We start from the raw sequence: 15028 nt of genomic DNA on the forward strand, positions 1-15028 counted from the left end.
TATAATTCGCGCATATCATTTCTTTAATATGAGCCATTTACAACAATATTGAAACGAAATCATCATTTTGAGATCTGCCGCCAACATACACTACGGGCGCTCAACAAATAAACATGACCGCGTACACTAACTCTATATAAACAGGTCGCATAAGTACATACAGCCTTCATACAACACTATACATACACTAAGCCATATCACTCGCGCGCGGAACGTCCCGCTATCACTACACTGTATGTTTGTCTGTCACTATGTTAGTAGATCACTTCGTACACTGTGGCCTTCTTGTCGCCTGACCCGGTCACTATGTACTTGTCGTCCGATGAGATGTCGCAGCTCAGCACCGACGACGACTCCTTAGACTGGAATTATACACGATATTCGTCAATAAATATATATATATAAATAAATTTTATTATTTTTGTGTTATGACAACACAAAAAAATTATCCATTTAATAATTTTTTTGTATGTGGCAACCCTTCACTAATTCAAATCATAATATGAATGTGTTTATCGCGCTTAGTCGTTTTTGTTCTAAATTTAAAACTTTAAACTGAGCTCATATAAGTAACATATATTCCAACTGACACTGGTCATAATGAATTCTTTAAACTGTGTTACATACAACATAAAGTTGTTTTTTCTTTATCTTCATCTTATAGTTCTACAATGGACCATAATGAAATAATTGTATAATCGAATTGGTTGAAATTAGTTAGAAATTTAAACCTTATGCTTTTTATCATAAAGTTGTCTTTCCTGTACTGTGCTGCTATAGATCACAGTAATAAAGACGTGTTTCATTGCGGTACTTTATAGTTTGAACCTTATTGCATAGCAGGTAAGTATATTTTCGCGTATCAAGTATATCTGACCTGGAAGATGCTCGCCCCGTAGGGCGTGCGCCAGGCGTTGAGCAGGTTGTCCTTCCCCGTGGAGACGAACCACTTCCCGCAGGAGGCGAACCTGAGGGAAAGTACACAGGACTCGTGCAGGTGCAGTTGGTACTTGTCAGGCTTCACGGCGTGTAACACCTCCACGTTACTGTTCTCCATGCCCACTGCGAGCCATTCACCTGCAAACATATAAACATTGTGTTAGGCGGCCCATACATCTACGATAGTATTGCACAATCTAGTTGATTGTACAATATTATTAGCAGTGTCGGGATGATACTGAAAAATGGCGCAACGAGCGAACAGAAGGTTGAGCGAGCTTAAACCTATCGCGCAATAGTGCGTTCGTACTGTGCAGGGCTGGCACTGCGCTACATGCTGTCAGTCCAGTGAGCTGAGCTGGCGTGATCAGTTCCGTCCCGGGGATGGTTTGTCAGTCTTATTGCTAAATATTATTGAACGTTTGGATTCAAACAAAAACTCAATATTATTGGACAGTAAAAATATTGTGCAAATTTATTGTAGATGTATGGGCCGCCATAGGAATCTGAATTCGGTTTCTTTTAATGCAAATATTATACGTTGTACAGCGACGAATATTTATACTAAAATATATGAATTTTCGTTATTAAGTTTTAAAAAAATTCTAATTGTAGTAGAAAATATAGAATGAACAATTTGTAGACCAGCACAGGATTCGTAGATTATAAGAAGTGGTAAGTTATATTTCGGGGGGAAACCTTCATTACTTCATTTAGTTATATTATAATAATTATTTTAAACTACCCACCCGTCGGACAGTATCCCAGTGAGAATATCTGTGAGCTGAAGTCGTGCTGTTGTAATTGTCTTCCTTCTCTTAAATCCCAGGATCTGAAGGGAAAAAAAATATTTAATTTATGGTCACGGATAGAAATATATATATATATATATATATGTGTATATATGTATGTCCACGTTATATACCTGACAGTATTATCAAGTCCGCCCGTCCAAAGCTTGGTGCCGTCAGCGGAGATGTCGATGCATGAGGCTCCGTCCGTGTGTCCCTGGAACTGTCTCACCAGGGTCTGGTTGTGGAGGTCCCACACCGCGATGTTACCGTCGGAACAACAACTGAAGCACACCTGAATGAGATAGCATGAGTTGAGATACAGTAATTGCATGTGAGGGAAAGATAGAGAGAATACGTGCATGTTCTCTCTCTCTCTCTCTCTCTCTATCTTCATTATCTTTAATATCTCCGTCTCAACTTTCATTCGTCTCGCGACATTACAATATCGTAACGCTCTCGAATCCTTTTCAAGTTACTTCAACGTTAGTGATTCTCAATGGTACCTTAGAGTCTGGGCTAATAGCCAGCGCGTAACAAGCGGGCGCTGATGACGTCAGTTCCGCCTTAATGCGGGGAGTCGGAGAAGCGAGGTCCCATATAGACAAGTTGGAGGCTTCCCCGCCGACAATCAAGGTCCGGCCGTCAGGAAGTAACTTCACCGACCGGATGTAATTATCACGTTGCTGAAAAATACGAGATGGATGGTCAGGGGAGGTTTGGGTGGAATGAAATGTATTCGATTTTGAGATCGATTCACACGGGTTCCTAGCCAATCTCCGAACGTATTTAAGTAGCTACCACACATTTGCTAGTATTAATTCTATTAAATGTATCGTGCAGTAACACGTAGTATTGTCAGTAGAGAGTAGATCGAGTGGAAGCCACTATGATAGTATGTGAAGGTCGCGACAGTTACCCACTCACCAAACAATCCAGCTGGCTGACGGGCGCTTTGCTCGGCTGGCTGATGTCCCACACCTTGACGCAGCCCTTACCGCCGGTGTACACGTACTTGGTTGGCGAGGACACTGTCACCGCGCACACCACCTCCCCGTGGGCGAGGGCGGACACCTGCCGCGCGTGGCGGGGGATCCCCGGCCCCATGAGGGCGTCCGGGGGGAATGGGACCGGTTGCATCTGGCCCTCGGCCGATACGTGGAACGAGTACGCTCTGTGAATTGGATTTATTTAATGGCATATCATCTTTTACATCGATCGAAAATAAATGTGATTAACTGATCATGAAGAACTCACGGTTTTCCGCCAGGTATGGGTGCCAGAGCCGCTGGTCCTATTGGCGGACGTAGTGGCTCGTACGCCATCGCCGCTCTGGCTGAATATCCGGCAAGTCCGTATGCGTCATGGGCCCCGTTACCTAGGTAGGGGTACTGTAACGCCGGGGGCTTCACCGCCGCCTTCATAGGTGGCCCCGCCGAGCCGACGCCACTAGCGCCGGAAGTCGGCGTCACCGGTTTTGAAATCGGCGTGCTGGGTTTCTCGTCTAACTTTTTTGTCGAAGGCGTCGATGCGTTACTGGACGTTCCGGACCTGAAATAAAAAAAATAGCAATTAGTTAATAAAACCAAAAAAGCTCGCCACTCGTCTTTTAACAGGCGGTTCCTATTAATGGCCATTAAAACGTATTGAGGTCGAGCTTTCAATAGTCCGCATTAAAAAGGTTAAAAGGGCTAAGTGTACGAGCGTGGCCGCAGCGATGTTATATAAATGCCGTATTCAGTGCGCGGCCAGCACGTATGTGTACCATCGAAAACGAGTGCTTCTCTTAATTGCCGGCTTAATTACTATCTCAATAACGGAAAATTTGTTTGTAAAAACTACACGGCCCAGTCGGAATGATACTGAATTTGTAACAAGTAAAACATTCACGTATAATTAAATGCAATCATTTCGACCGAGGCTGTAACGTGAACGTAAGCCGAGTAGTTGTTAATCTCCCAAGTCCCACGGCGATATTCATCGCTGGTTTAAGTTTGCGTTATGATTACTATCGGCTAACCATCGAAGCGTGTCTAATGTCGTCGTAACAGCAGCGGAGTTAGTTCGTTATAGATTCAGAGATTAACTTTTGACTGTCCAATTATAGTACGACGACCTTTCCCTCGGCGACAAATGTAACGAACGGTTTACAGCTACGGCTTCCCTTAAACGGATGAAGGTATTACAATCAATTAAGATTACAGCGAGGTGTTCACCTTTAAAGGATTAGTTTATTTGTTTTTCGGTTTTGTATGTTAATGTGTAATGGAGTGTTGTATGTGTGAAGACAGTGTATCTCCTTACCGCGGACTGTGAGGGGGATGTTCTTTCTTGGGTTGAAGTTTGTCCAGACCGTTCTCTCTGGGTGAAGGCGCCCCGTTGTGAGGTGATGTGGGTTCTTCGCTGGCGTCGTCTACAACTAATTCCTGCAACATCATCACAATTACTCGAATGTAATGAGCTCGTTAACCGAACACAGGTCTGTGTTATAATAATCCGAGCCGTCCTTACATGTCCCATATCTTTTTCCTCCTTTTTTAGTTTCTTGTGATCTGGTTCAGCGGGACTCCTTGTTCTATATTTCTCTCTCTCGCCCGGGGATATTGAATTTCTCTGTAACAATAAACACCAATCTTTATGATATCTGTACAAGACCGGTAACGATTTATATATTCAGCGCGTTATGTATCCGGCCATGTTGGATCGTCAAATAAGATCTGGTAAACATAATCAAAACGTTTACGGCCGCGCTTACGTTCCTATATCAATCAATCGATCATTGTTCGCAAATAAATCGGCTCGCAGTGATGCGAGCGCTACGGTCAATATCAATATCAAAACACGCTGAGGCAGAACAAACTGACCGCATGATTAGCTCCGGGAGTGGTCATCGCCCCCCTCTCCCCTCCTCTACCTCCCACAGCCCACCAGGAGAGGGTGCGAGGAGTCGGCGGATGAGTGAGCAAATACGAACTAATGAAATAATCATATACGTGTTGAGAGACCAGCCACGCTTGCTGATTCAGTTCATGTTGACATTGCGAAATATTTTATATATTTATGTACCAATATAGACAAAACGGACAGCGGACAACACACTCACGATTCCTACTTAGTTCTTTTTTCGATTCTTTATTATGATATACGATTATTAAAATCCACGACATTGTTTGATGACTCGTAAAATAACTAAGGATATATTCTTACAATAAATAAATACTATATATGTAACATTAGCAATGGTAGGTCACCGAGCATCCGAAGCTAAATCGCTTATGTTCCTAGTGGACCTTGAATGAGAAATGGCTAAGAGTTAATTTGAAATTCTCAGAGGCTTAGAGCGGCCTGGTTTATGCCTGTTGCCTGGAGGGTGAAATTTTATGAGGCTCTAACTTAGAAGCTAGCGGCAAACTGTTAATTTGTCAACCCGTCGCCGCCCGATTTGACTTACGAATACTGCCCTTCGTCTTTTGTTATACAAATTTATTTGTACGTAATAAATCAAGCAAGGTTTTAAAAAGAATGGAAATTAATTTCCTACACATCTTTCCTTTTATAGTTAATAACACTTGGCTGACGACAAATAACCTTATCCCCGAGCTTGTTCCCTGTTATAGTGAACATCATCTGTTATAAGATAAGATAAAGGGACATAAACTTGAGAAACTCCGTCCAATATATTTGGTGGGTGAGGTATAGTAAAGGTTGTCGTTTATTGCTCCGCACGCGTGTGACCGAAGCCCTAATTTTACGAGCGCTCGATCTGACGGTATTTGATATCGAATTTCAAGTAGTGCTATTTCGAGTGTCACAGTGCGCGCAGTAAAGTGACGTGTCGGATTCAATGGAATGTATTTTATACGAGCTTCACGTGTCCACGGTAGGAGGGAGGAGAGAGAACTTGCCGTTAAAACTTTGAGAGTTCACCAATTATGGTTACTATTGTTATTATGTGGACGGATGATAAGACTTCAATGATGTGATACAACAGTATGGATAAGAGATACGATACGTGGCTAGGCTAATAGTGTGTTCAATAACATGAGGTTTTATGGTACCAATACCACTTTAAGGGTTGCTCAATATATTTATAAAGATCAAAGTTCCACACTGAAATAAGATACCTTATTGTGTGAGGTATCGTTGTGAAAACCTTTTACATTTGCTCGGAAAAGCGAATAGAGCTAATCTGTAGTTTATCCCATTACCCGGGTCGACTGAAGAAAAAGGCGACGGTGTATTGGTTGTGGAGTTTGAAAAGGATCGCTACACGGTCTCTTAACAAGGGTACGCGAGCGGCTGCGACACTCCCGACCACACGACTTATCGCATCGTTGACGTGAGTCCGGTGACGTAACATTATATAAAGTGGCAACACACAGGCGCGCTGTTAACGCGCCGGGCTTATTGTCTGCGGTCACGCGACGAGCCGTTTAGCCGCGCACGCCGAGCCGGCCGGTTAACCGGAAGGGGGGCGGTTAACCGGCCGGCCGGGGGCGGAAGCGTGGGGAAATAGATAAATAGACCGCCCGCCGCTCGGAAATGTACGAATTGAGCTCGGACTGTACTTCGAGTACGGTAGTTTAGAAAGTTATGTGATTTACATGAGACGCTTTCGACTTATCGCCGAGGAATCTTATGACTAGTTATCGGACCGCTGAAACTTACCTATCTTGACCTCGGTTAGGTTCACTAAGGAGCTATGTAATAAACGAGTCGAGCTCGTAGTAATAAAGTCGTTGCGATGGTCGAGGAAATAATTAAATGCATCTGGTATTAGTCGGGAGCGAGGTAATAAAAATGAACCATATAAAAATGATTGCCAGCCGACGTGTTAACCGCGGAGATCGGCACGACTTTAAAATTAACTTCACCGGTTCATTCTTATACATAAATAATGAAGGAATTTTTGAATGTACATTAAACTCCTATAAAGAATACATTAACATAAATTTATGTTAGCCGGTCGGTATTCCGAGCGTGTTTTTACGTGACTCGTAAACTTTACAGTCGCGAGGCGAGTGGCGGATTGCGTTTAGTGCTATACGTTCGTTACATTCGGTTCGATCGTTACGTTCGCTATCGTTTTATGTAGGACTCAAAATAACCGAATCGCCTGATGTTCATAGTGGAGGTGACGTGTCCCTGTTCCCGCCACCAGAGAGCGCTCTTTGAGCTCACCACACGTTGATTGCTCTGACCCCGCGCTCTATACGAGCTGGAAGGTTGCCACCTACAATTCATGTCAATTACTAACTGTTACTTCACTTTGTTTATTTGTTCTGGACGACGGTTTAAATTGTTTAATAAAACAGCTGTTATCGTCTCACTTCGGCAATCTGGAGTAATCCTCGCGCTATAAGCATTACCATTGTATTACCGTGGCACAAAAACAATCAGAAATGTAATATGTTTCTTGCAATAGTTGAGCTATAAAAAGCTATTAGTGCGTTAAGTGCCCGCTGAGACTATAATTAACTGAAAGTGAATGTAACTCGGAATAAATTCAAGGGAAGCCGTCGATAAGTAATCTCTCTACCCTACACCATTTCGGGAGTAATTAGCACAATTAACGCGAGGGGATTCTGGGGGGTTGAGGGGGTGTGCGGGGAGCGTTCGGGGGAGAGGATCGCTTTCAGGCACGCAAACAAATGTCACGTGGCACGGCAGCGCCTTAATTAAAACGATAATTGAGTTGACTTGTGAAACCCATCCACCATTTCGAAATTCCGAGTGAAATTTCACACAACTCCCTCCTAAACTACGAAGAAGCCCTTAAGTGTCGACGACTTTAATTCCGTGTTAGCGTCTACTTTGCGGTCGCGAGGCAAATTTTAATACATTGTACGCGGGTTCGGTCTGTTCAAATTATTTAAATAAATTACATGGAATCGAGTTACGTCGCCGTGTCGCGGAGTCACTCGTTTGGAAAATTGATGTTTAACAAATAAATAGACTACGTACAGGGTGACGAACTGACGGTTCACATTGTGAAATATTCGGTGCGGAAAGAAATTCGTAAATACACAGGCCGTGCTCGGATAGAGTTTCCTTATATAAATATGTAGTTTGTCTGTGTCACGAGTCAGGATAGCGTTGACAAATAGGGAGTCATTTAATAGTGATTCGAGCGAAGGGCGCGTCAATCCCTCGGAGATTCCTCGGGGCTGTGAGCAGCGTCTGCAATATGTGCGTCAACGGTACGACTTAATACAGGGGGCGAAGGATCCGTTCCACCTCTACAGACGATTCGTTACGATCAAATAATACGACGAAAAATTAATTTGCTAGGGCGAGGGTGATTTTTGAACGCTTGTTTTGTAAGTCGTTATGAGAGGCATTCAATTAGACTTATATTTTTTGAGTTGATTGGATTTTCTTTTGTGTAATGGTTGAATATAGGTATGCGGAATTTTATTATAAATTGAGAAACACAATTTACATTACCTATGGGTAATATAATAGGTATATATTAGGTTTAAGTTATGTAAAGTTACAGCGTATGAATTAAAAAAATCCAGCCAGTTAAAATGAACCGTTTTATTAAAGCCTACAACAATCGACACGGTGTCATTTGACACGATTGTAAACTTTGCCAGAGCACGGGGCTCCGACAATCGCGGCCGGTGATTCTCGGAGCTCTATTATTTAAATGGGAGCTCCCTCGCCACCCGTCAATAAAACATTAAACACGTAACAAGTTTATGCGCAGCGACAACCCTAGCGGATTCCGCCACTTCGTTAATCCGGGGCGGGGGCAGCCCTAAATTAGGGTCGAGACAAGCCTTAATCCCCCGGCCGGCGCGACGGGGGATTTATATTGTTATTGCTCCGCGTCCGGAATTATACGAGGGTTGAGGGACTAATGAAAGGGGAAATTTAATTCCTAATGATTCTCGTCTTAGCCAGTAACGAGAAAACTTAAAAAGGGCTGCGACTCGCACATTTTTAATACGACCCGTCGTCTTTAATTCGAGCTGACCGGAGATTGTTTTCTTTGTTCACTTCAATCAACGAGCGAGGTATCGGTTGACAAATTTATTCATGGAACATTTTGGATAGTCGAACGATAGGCGGTCGGCGAGCCGCTGAGCCGGTGAGTCGGGGAGCTGATTGAACATATGTAAATGTGATAAGCAAGAAGGGGATGGCGTGTTGGAGTTACACTGACGACTAGTGTCGAGCCGATATGAGGACACGCCGGCCGCATGCCGCACGACCGCCGCACGCTCGCCTCACGTCTACCGCGCGGCCGCCGCATTGTTAAACACGGCTCCTAAACCGCAGCACACTCACACAGCGAGCGGTCGCCTCTCACGCCTTTGTCGCCTCCAGCTAATATCATCGAATGCGCCAAGTGCTGTACGGTAAAAACCGCAAACACAAATACCACATACAATAATGCTAAACGAATTTTATTGGCTAATATTTTTTTATACTATCTTATTTACGTTACATCTATAGAAATAAAGACATAAACATCCAGTACAAGTTTTGAACCTCCCGACCCTGGGTCTTTTATCTTTTAAACGAAACAATAATACCATAAAATCAGTGTAAACGTACAACGTAAACAAGTCACAAATTCAAACGAGGGTAACATTAATTTATTCTCAGTATAGTGCATAAAGTGCAGGCGCGGGAAGGAGCCCCGAGCGGAGCGCCGGCCGCCCTTCCGCCCATTACTCCGCCAACTAATTGAGATAAATTATGAAGACGTGAGCGGAGCCGAGAGCTATCGCGCTCGCCTAACTGCTAATTACTTGCAGCGATTTCAATTATCCCGATGGTCTGTCGTGTTTATTGTGAACGGTGTGCTTTAATGTTCTGTACCGTGCTGTTATGTGAGGGTGAGGCTTAGGGTGAGCGCGCACTGCACGGGTGTGGTATAACATTATATATATATGTAGCGGTCGGACCTCACACGCAGTTCGCCCGCAGTGCGCCCCGACCGCAAGTCGTCTCCACGACGTGGACGGTGGCAAGTGACCTCGTGTACTCCTCGCACGCTCATTAAGCTTGCTCTCCTCACATTTCCTCTCCGCACTCCATACATTGTTACACTGAGACTTCACGTAAACATTCATCATTAGATTGGTATTCACGGATTTTATGTTTCCACATTCGGCATGGTTATTGACTTTAAAATTACCTCTTATCTTACATACGATGAATAAATGTTTATATGGAAATTATAATACGTATAATTATGGATTCCATGTTTGATAAACGTATATTAGAGCCTGAAACTTTTGACGCAGACGTATTTATTTTGGTAGAACACTAGCAGTGAGGATTTTATTTAACATCGACAAATATAAATGTTGATTTAAATCAGTAGAAGCGGTAAGTGAACATTGAATCGTAATATTGAATCGTGGGATGGCAGCGTGCCGGGGAGCGAGGTCCGCTCGCCGGATATTCATCGAAACAATGAATTGATAAGCCATGATTGCATTCACAAATGGGATTTTAGCGCGAAAGGTCAGACTTACCGTAGCGTGTTTTCAATTACTAGTGTTTCATTTATGCCGAATTGCGTTGATTGTAATTTAAACTGTTCGATTTTATTGCCGGTTATAAATTGTGTATTTTCAATTCGTTTTGTAATACATCAGTGTGTTTAATTATAAAGTGTACAGTTTTTACGCTCCAACAATGTCGTCTGAAATATTGAAGCTGGATGTTAAAGAATTCCAAACTAGAATACCATCAAAGTGCTCGCTTCGAGAATGTTTAAAATTTTCAATAGTGAGGAAAATTCATCTGGGTCCGGAAGTCGGCACGGGGGCCGCAGCCCGCAGCCCTCGGCCCGCAGGAATGCAATATTCAATAATCAATTTTGTCACGTAAGTACAACGTTGAGGTGGTATTGTTATAACGGCGACGGGCGCGATTCTCTCCAGCCTGCATAAATCGATGCGATACGGCTCGCAACAAAGAGAACGATGCATGCTACCTCTAACCGAGGTATGCCTCTACCTCTACCTACCCGCATACCTCCTGGCTCCTACTCATTGCATACGTATTGGATCGTGCGGCGTGCGGCTCACGAACTACACTTTTGAAAGCTCTCGAATTTCAAATAAAACAAACGTTGCTCCTTGCTAACACAGCGCAGAATACAAAAGTTGAGCCGCATATTATTTCGTAACCTTTACTCTTTATATTTACAAATTTATTTATTCATGTTATAGATTTTATAAAACACATAGTAAAATGATATTGACCGTTTAATAATAAACGAGACGCATCTGTTTTTTTTTTACCTGAATGACCGAGAGATCTCCGACAACCCACCCAATACATAAAGGTCAGGTTACGACGTGTTCTATAACGTGATTGACATATTTATCGATAAGAATCTGTTAATAAAAGTATCGATAACAAAATAAATGACGGTCGGTTTTTATATTAAAAAGCAATGAAATTAAAGTCATCCAATAAAGTGCTGTAGACGAAGGTAAATAAAATTGAAGAAGACATAAAACGTCCTTCACTTACAATCTGTATAACGGGGAGAGAAACAAAAACACGACGTTGAATTCTAACGCACAATCTGTTTCACTTTAGGGCGTCTTAATAATTACAAGTGGCCATTCTTTCCAATTAAGAAAAGTCCCGAACGATAAATTGCGAGGGTTGTCACGGTCGAGAGCCAGGGAGCCCCGTGTGATACAGTAGCTACCATACATAAACATTAAACACGATGTAAGACCGCCGCCGGTTAAAAAAACTCATAAATGCATTTATACAGTTATAAATATAAGTGTTAAGAACTGCTCTTTCATAAGAGACGGATGACGTGGAACACGAAGCGGCCGCGGCGTTGAGATACACAAATTTATTCCGATCTAGTAACGTTGGGCATCTATTAAATAAAGAAGTGGCATGGAATGCTAAAGAAGGCTGAGCCCTGCGAGCTTCGCACTTCAAGTGGTGAGCGTCGGGGGTTCGGGAGTCGCGGGGGTTGGCAGGGGTTACGAGGGGGCCATTCAGAGTGGCTTAGATAAGGTAAGGAGGATGAAGAGCCGGGATGTGCGGCGTAATGAACCGGCTCTGAAGCAGTTTTTGTGTGGTCGGGAGCTAAATTGAATATTAGACCCGATACGACGGAATGGATGCTGACGGAGAAAATTATTACGCTGTTGTAATGTTGGCTCGACGAGATCGTGAAAAGGGCAGCCGTTCAATTGGGTGTCGGTAAAAATTGGTGCTCGTAATAATAGGGATGAGAAAAGATTTAATTTTCTGTGATGACTCGGAGTGACAAATAGTAATTAGTTACATAGTACTTTATTGCACCGATTTCAAGGTAGTGTGAAGTTTGTTTATCGAATACTAGGTGTTTATAGTTCACGTCGGATCGAAGGTAAATTAAATTTAAGAAAACAAAACGCAGCCGGTATACAAACAGCCAGGCATAGTTTCATGTGGAATAAACAATTGTTAGCAACAGTGTAGCGAGCGTGATTTGCTGTAAAAACATTTCACTGGACAAACTAGCGAGGCACGAACGACTGTAACGCGAAGCCCCCTCGCCGAGCCGCAACCAAGACGGTTTATGTAAACTTTATTAAGGCCCCCCACCCGTCGCCGGGCCCCTGCCGGTCCCCCCAGGCCCCCCGTAAGACGCCGGGTGCATTACTCAGCTGCGCGTTTGCACAAATCGTCTTCTTCACGAACAGACTGCTAACATCGACACCGCCACCTATCGGTTTCACACCGCCCTGATTCTTTTAGCGCGCTCTATTCACTGGGGCTTTAACGCCTTTTTATTTTCTGAGCTATTTCTCGTGTAAATCTACTGGGCTAGTGGAATGGATAGCTGTTCTAACATTCAATTACTTCTATAGATCTGTTTCTATGATATTTAATAACTGCCTATATTAAATTACAAATGTATTGCTGTATTTCTAAAACGAAGCCTCGCATAGTGCACTGAAATTAATCACGGTAAATTAATAGTCAATAAAAATGAAACATTTGTCATAATTTATTGTTGCTTTTTACGTTTCAGTAGATGAATAGTTTTAGTGTGCGAGTTTTAAACTAAGCCTTTTCCACTAGCTACAATAAAACGAGCTCTAGTTAACAGTACAGGGAGCAATTGTTATAAATTGAAATGTCGAAACGGAATACGCGCTACAAAAAGGAACTAGGTTAGACAACAAAGACAATGTTATGAAGCGCGGGCTTGATATCGATTCGTATGCAATTCTCTGGCGTGGTAGTGGTGGTGGTGGTGGTGGCAGCGGTGGTAGTGGTACCACATTTGTTCGGTACGCCAGTGACAGGGTTGCCACCCCGCTTCCCACGCCACTCGCTGGCACGATAGCCGACATTCACAACACCTCGCGAACGACGCATTCGCTCGTGAACTCACTCCCGCACAGGGTTGATAATGACCGAGTTTTTCAGTATTTTCAAATAATTGATGTGTTTACGTTGAAAATTTACATATAAAAAATTAATATCAAAATTATTACATTCCTGTATTCAAACAATCTAATACCTATAAACGAAAAGTTTATTATTTTAAATAAATATTAAAGGTTAACTGCGGATAATAAATATAACAGCGTCGTGTGTAACAAAACAAATAATTTATTGATAGGCGATGTTTGTGTGAACAGTGTATGATTATAATTTATAGTATGTGGCTGGCAGCCCTGCCGGGGTGTGCCACTTGCACCACCCACTTGTTCCAGTGAGAGTCGTGTTATGAAATCAACGCGTTCGAGCACAACACTCCGCTCGTTCACAAATGGAAAAAACGCTGAACACCAGCGAGCGGAGCACCTCTGGCGGAATTTTTCAAAGCGAAATTTTGTCATTGAAATTTTTAACAACTTTAACTTTTCGAAATTGGAATTCTGTTGGTACTCACGTGTCGCTCTTCCGCCGAGCTGATACCTGGAAACAGGAACGAATGTCACATTAACATCATTTATTAGAGTTTGATATAAACAATGTTTGTTAAACGTCTAAGCGGACTATTATTGTAGGTTTTGGTACTGGTGAGTTCTGTGTCGACATTTTAATTTAATAATAATACTTATATATCGATGTAAGTTTATTTTCAACGATATGTTATTTATGGATATGGATCGTAATGTCTTTTCTAGTTGACGGTAGGTGGTAGTTCGATAGGCAGGTGGGGTGGTAGATAAATATTGCAGGAGCTGTCGGCGCGTCACGCCTCTACGAACAGTAATTTAATTTACGATACAAACTTTTGAAAGGCTTATACGTGTAACGTTTCTATTAAACAAGGTATCCGTATACTATTAACTGTACTCGTAGTTACTGGAATATATTGTAGGTTTAGTTAGGAAACATTCATCAGTTTAATATATGGGCACAATAGTAACAAATGCGACTGACCACTAACAATATTGTCTTACCATTTGACGCATCAAGTGATAGTAATTGCTAGGACACACTGAGATTATTCAGCAGACACGTCACTATAATTTAGCACTAAGCCGGCCGTGGCTCGGAGCTAGTCAAATTAGCTCCAGTAATATATCGAGCTTCGTCACGAACGCTCTATACTTAATTTACGATTTAATGCGAACGAATAAGATTAGCCCGACCGTGCTCGGCGGGGGTCGGAATACGAACGACATTCCACACGCGTCCCGTTCTGTACTAAATTAATATTCATGATATGAAGCCGTTAAGGAAGGAAACAGACTTCAGTATTGATATAAAACACGATACAACTAAGTTTACATAGTACGTGATAATAACATCAGACGCCAGACCTCGGAACACGGCCATGTATGTTAATATGCAACATCAAAGGCGCCATCTATCGGCTAATTCTAGTGAGCCATAGCTGCTCCAATATGTCTATTATAATGTATATATAGAGCGTACATATTACGTTATTAATGCCGACATAGCAGAGGGCGTAGTGCATGCATTGCTTCAATTAATTTAAATGCAATGGCTTCAATTATTGCCAATATAACAGAGTACGGTCCGTATCTACCGACACACGCGTGCCTGGTATGTATGCGATCGGGAGATCGAACACACCGCAACAACGGACCACATATTATGTTATTCTCAATTTATCTTTGATCTCTAAACAATGGTTAGAACATGTAATCTATGTTCCGATTAATGTGATCGGTATTGCTGTATGCTGTATGCTGTAGTCACCTACTGTATCGTGCGGCTGTATGGCGGTGAAGCCGAACATTAATCATTAGAATCCGGCTATGTTTAATTTAGTGAGCGTTAAAAGGAGACGCTCGAGTCCGCGTCGGGCCTCGTACAGCGAACAC

General features: G+C 42.6%; 1 protein-coding gene across 1 annotated transcript in view; it reads right to left on the minus strand.

Annotated features, from left to right (window-relative positions):
• The window catches only part of LOC116768271 (protein groucho-like), a 40997-nt gene continuing 25969 nt past the window's right edge, over window positions 1-15028 (minus strand). Inside the window, exons 7-16 of the mRNA XM_032658959.2 lie at window positions 13621-13646; window positions 4242-4343; window positions 4035-4156; window positions 2988-3281; window positions 2658-2904; window positions 2237-2416; window positions 1865-2025; window positions 1689-1771; window positions 878-1077; window positions 1-362 (exon numbers count right to left, since the gene is read on the minus strand). Of these exons, the coding sequence (XP_032514850.1) occupies window positions 255-362; window positions 878-1077; window positions 1689-1771; window positions 1865-2025; window positions 2237-2416; window positions 2658-2904; window positions 2988-3281; window positions 4035-4156; window positions 4242-4343; window positions 13621-13646 (1523 nt within the window). The 3' untranslated portion in view covers window positions 1-254. The remainder of the gene's footprint in view (window positions 363-877; window positions 1078-1688; window positions 1772-1864; window positions 2026-2236; window positions 2417-2657; window positions 2905-2987; window positions 3282-4034; window positions 4157-4241; window positions 4344-13620; window positions 13647-15028) is intronic.

This window comes from Danaus plexippus, chromosome 19 (assembly GCF_018135715.1).
Source record: "Danaus plexippus chromosome 19, MEX_DaPlex, whole genome shotgun sequence".
Classification (NCBI taxonomy): Eukaryota; Metazoa; Arthropoda; class Insecta; order Lepidoptera; family Nymphalidae; genus Danaus; species Danaus plexippus.